We start from the raw sequence: 4,452 nt of genomic DNA on the forward strand, positions 1-4,452 counted from the left end.
ATTAACAAAACATTAAGGCTTTCCACTGCAATCGTAGCTTACAATGAACACTTAAACTTATATTGACTCCTCGCATAGCCAGATTTCTTGGGCATTTATTTTCTGTGATGAAGTCACACATCTATTTCTGAAACATTTAGTGCTCAAGGGGACCAGTAACTTAATTGGAAAACAACAATGAAATGATAAAATATATCAGGGAAGTTTTCAAAGCAATTATTTTCTTTCACTAAAGATGGCAACAAAAGGAATAACAATGGCAAAACAGCTGGGAATTCACCCACAACTCCAAACAAAGCAAGGCAAGTTACAAAAATAAGCTGTGGGGAAAGATGATGACAGGAGTATTTTATTAATAGTTATTAATTTTTATGACTAGCATGTGAAACACCAAAGGAAAAGAATTAATGTTACTGGGAAATCATCACGAAGTTCATTACATTCTATTTTTATATCAGCTGAAACACTCTTTACTGGCAAAACACCTTATTGGTGCCTCACAAATAAATTATATTAATTGCATGTTGAGAATGGACCACATGCCCTGAGCCCAGCTCCATACAGGAAACATATATCCTGTTAAATAAACTGTCCCATTCATTAATACTTACTCAGAGCATGCATTGGATTTCATGGATACAAATATTTTATTTGCATGAAAACCCCTCAAAATTGTGCCAAATATGGGGGCTCCACAGAGATCACACTTACAAGCCTGTCAATTCTGTTAGACAACTCAGCACCCTCCTCACTACTCCCCATAAAAAGCATATAAAATAAGCTAATACCCATGCCAAGATAGAGAAGTGTGACCACCGTGCAACTGCTTTGTTTGCTCCAGATCTCACCCTACTGAGTCACAGTGCAGTAGGAGATGCACAAAAAAAGGAGGGTTGAGTCTTTATCTTGAAAATGAAGAAGTTGGAAGCTGCCAATGTTTGTTTCATTTCTATATGACAATGATAACTTTTTTCACTGAGAAAATACTCATGAGAAGAAAGAAAACTAAACAAAATGAAATGAAACAAAAAGAAAAGGCATTTCGTGTTGTTTTTTAATCTGTCAAACAATAACTTGGTGCCAGTTTCACCAGTGGTGCAGTTTTGCACGGTTCTACCCTGTGCCTATCTGGTGCAGTCACTCTGACCAGACCGGTAGAATGTCCTGCAGGATGTTTCTCCATTTCCACTGTTGTGGAGGGTTGCACTGAGCCCAAAAGCAGAGAGTCTTGAGATGCTTCTGGTTGTATCTAGTGAGTGAACTTTGGATTCTTTAGGCCAATTCTGTTCCTCTTCCAGTTGCATCCAGTCAGAATTGGGCTCCCTTGTGTTAGGTTCTGAACAAACACATAGCAAAATGTATAGCCCCTGTCCATGAGGAGGTCTGTGGAGCTATACAAAGTCTGTGGCTTTGCTGGCACCCGAAAGCTTGCAAAATAGGGGCCTAATGTATGCCAGGAAATACTGACAGGATGCAGTAAGCAACTAAGACAACATGGTAAGCAAAATTAGGGTCTATGGAGGCAAGACAACAGACAAGGTAGAGGGTGTTCAATCGTCTTACTTTTCTAAATAAATTGTAAGACAAACAAATGGCCAAAATGCTGTAAGTGATGTTCACTGTCCATTACCAAGCCATTAGCAGTGGACATTTCCTGAAAAATGTCAGTGCATATAAACAAGCTTAGAGGAAGCAACTGAAAGTGGCTGGTAACTGCAAGTTGAGGACCACCTGGGGAAGGAAGTTCTCTGCACAAGGATGAATACAAGAGATTGGTGCAGAGAAAATCCTATGAAGGCAGATTACAACAAAGACCATTGTCCAAGGTCCCTAGCTATATGGAGCCCCAGTAGGCTAAGTTAGAGTAAGTTACTCTGAGGGCGCATCTACACGTGCAATTAATGTGCCCAAATAAACCAGCCTATAGAGGGTCTTCGTCCAGCCCACGGCAGGTCCCTCTATCCCACCTGTCCCAGGCACCATTCAGCCATGGCGCATCTTGCCACCCCCTGGGCACACAGCAGGGTGGGTGCAACTCCACAGCTGGACTGCCTTTCTAGGCAGCCCAGGCAGTGGTGGCTCCTTCTGGCTGCCACCACTACTGGCCCCAGCCCCACAGTGCATAGCCCTGACCCAGCCTACCTGCACCTGCTCTGAGCAGCAGCGGCGGTCAGGTAAAAACTGTTGCTCGGTATGGGGGGAAAGCAGTCCCTCCCCTTTGCTGCTGCCAGGCGCTTCCTGCTGTAGCCACTGGGAGCCCAAACTGGGCTGTCCTACAGCTGCTCTGCGCTGCCACCGCTGCCCTGCTGGGCAGCCTGGAGGTGGCAGTGATGGTGGTGGAGAGTCAGGGCATCCTGTAGGCTCCAAGTGGCTGCAGCTGGAAGTGCCTGGCAGTAGCAAAGGGGACGGCTGCTTTTCCCCCGCACCAAAGAACAGTTCCTGCCTGGCCACCACCACTGCTCAATGCAGGTGAGTCTGGAGCAGGCACGAGGCAGGCTAGGTTGAGGCTATGCATGCAGGTCCCCACCAGTACCACGAGGCTAGGGCCAGTGGCGGTGGCAGCCAGAAGGAGCTGCCACTGCCTGGGCTGCCTAGAAAGGCAGTCCAGATGTGGAGCCACTCCAGCACCACTACATGCCCAGGGGGTAGCAGGATGCACCATGGCCAGATGGTCCAGGCCAGGCGGGATCGAGGAACCCACTGTGAGCTGGACAAAGACCCTCCACAGGCTGGATCTGGCCTGCAGGCCATATTTTGCCCACCCCTGACTTAGCCTCTGCCTGGGATCCTACTGGTAAGAACAAGCTGTAACTGAATTCAGTAAACCAGGGAATTGAGGCAAAATGAACTGGTCATAGCAACAAAGTAAGATAGTACCCTAGCAACAGGACAGATGGGTGTCCTGAAGGCCAGAGAAGAGGACATTATAGAATCAAGTCTAAGGATAACAAGAGATTGCAAAAGAATTTTCCTGGTGCTTGGTGCCCTCTCTTGACACAGGGCACAGCTATCACCAGGAAGGAGTACTACCAAATACTGGACTCAGGGCATCCACTCCCACTCCCTTGATCTTTGAGCAGACCAAGGACAAAGGTCATCCTATGCCTAGAAGCCCATTGTACTAGTCAACTAAGGCTCAACCATTCCTTTAGGCAAGCAGCACATGTGACCTCCTTTGATTTCCCCTGCTTGAGTAACCAGGAATGACCCATTTACAACTGGGTCAACTCAGAGTAGCCTTCAGCACAAGTCTAGAGCAAGATTCAAATGAACACCTCCGATGCTGTAGTGAGACATCTTAACCACACTGCCACTGCATTCCAAATCCTTTTGCTAAAAAGAGCAAATCCTAGCAGTAACCCACTGGCTAGCAGCTACTCCAGGACTCTTTGGAGAGCTGAACAGAAATGTACTGCTTGCTCTCATTGCCTACATCCACCTCACCCCGATCTTGGCCTCCTGTCACAGTTGTAGGGAACTACCCCCTCAAATTGACATTATATGGGTGTCCATCTGATTGCACATGGCCACAATTCTTTTATGGTCCTTATCTGTCTGCAGACGAGGTTCTTTAGTCTTATTTAAGCTCAACCTGACAAGTGGAGAGAGACAAAAAAGGGATGAGACTATGAAGTCACATGGCTGAGAAAAGTTTAATGGGAAAAGTTCGCTTCTACTAGGATCATGTGTATGTAGTGGGATTGTGTGTGTGTTATACCGTGCATGTGTTTGTGTGTACATGCGCACCTGCTAGTATTTTCTTAGTAATAAATAGCATCACAGTGTTGCTAATTCTCATAATCCTGTCATGCATCTTGCAACAGTTTCTCTTAAGTCCCCAGTTCTTTGAACTGAGAGAGTCCAGGAGAATCCTGAATTTTCTTTAAAGGTTTCTAGTCCTCATGGTTACAAAAAAAGATGGAAAACACAATCTACATGCAAATTTGTGTGTCAGAACCTAGGTGGTGAAAAAAAAATAAACCCAAAAAGGGCAGCTGACTGTCCAGGACATTTTAAGTCAATTTCCTGATTTCTGGGGGCCTGCTTCATGATATTTTGTATACCTGGAGTGAGGGTGGCCATGCTGATCATACATCATGTTTCTGAAGAGAGTGGACTTGTTCACTCACGGTGACCTGTTCCCCACTGAGATAACTGTTTAACTCTCTTCCTGCTATCTGGTTCTGCAGGCTGGGATCAGGACTTGCTAAATTCTTGCAAAAGCCACTGGCCTTGGGAGAGCTGAAAGGAATGAACCTGTGGGCTGCCTGCTTCATGTGCCTGCTGCTGGTCTGCCTGGACCTGCCTGACACCGACTGTCGAATCCATGAGCGATCCATGGAAATCAGGAGTAAGTCCCCAAATTAATTGCAGCAGCAAGGCCTAGCTAGTGAAGACAAGCATAGATCCCAAACAACAATGATCCCTGTCTCCTCCTTCCGACCCACTTCC

The 4,452-nt window shown here is 46.2% G+C and overlaps 1 protein-coding gene across 1 annotated transcript in view; it reads left to right on the top strand.

The window, feature by feature from the left end:
- The window catches only part of PRLH (prolactin releasing hormone), an 8,702-nt gene that overhangs the window by 3,287 nt on the left and 963 nt on the right, over positions 1-4,452 (top strand). The window contains exon 2 of the mRNA XM_025213958.1: positions 4,191-4,351. Within this exon, the coding sequence (XP_025069743.1) occupies positions 4,252-4,351 (100 nt within the window). The 5' untranslated portion in view covers positions 4,191-4,251. The remainder of the gene's footprint in view (positions 1-4,190; positions 4,352-4,452) is intronic.

Source organism: Alligator sinensis, unplaced genomic scaffold (genome assembly GCF_000455745.1).
Source record: "Alligator sinensis unplaced genomic scaffold, ASM45574v1 scaffold1003_1, whole genome shotgun sequence".
NCBI lineage: Eukaryota > Metazoa > Chordata > Crocodylia > Alligatoridae > Alligator > Alligator sinensis.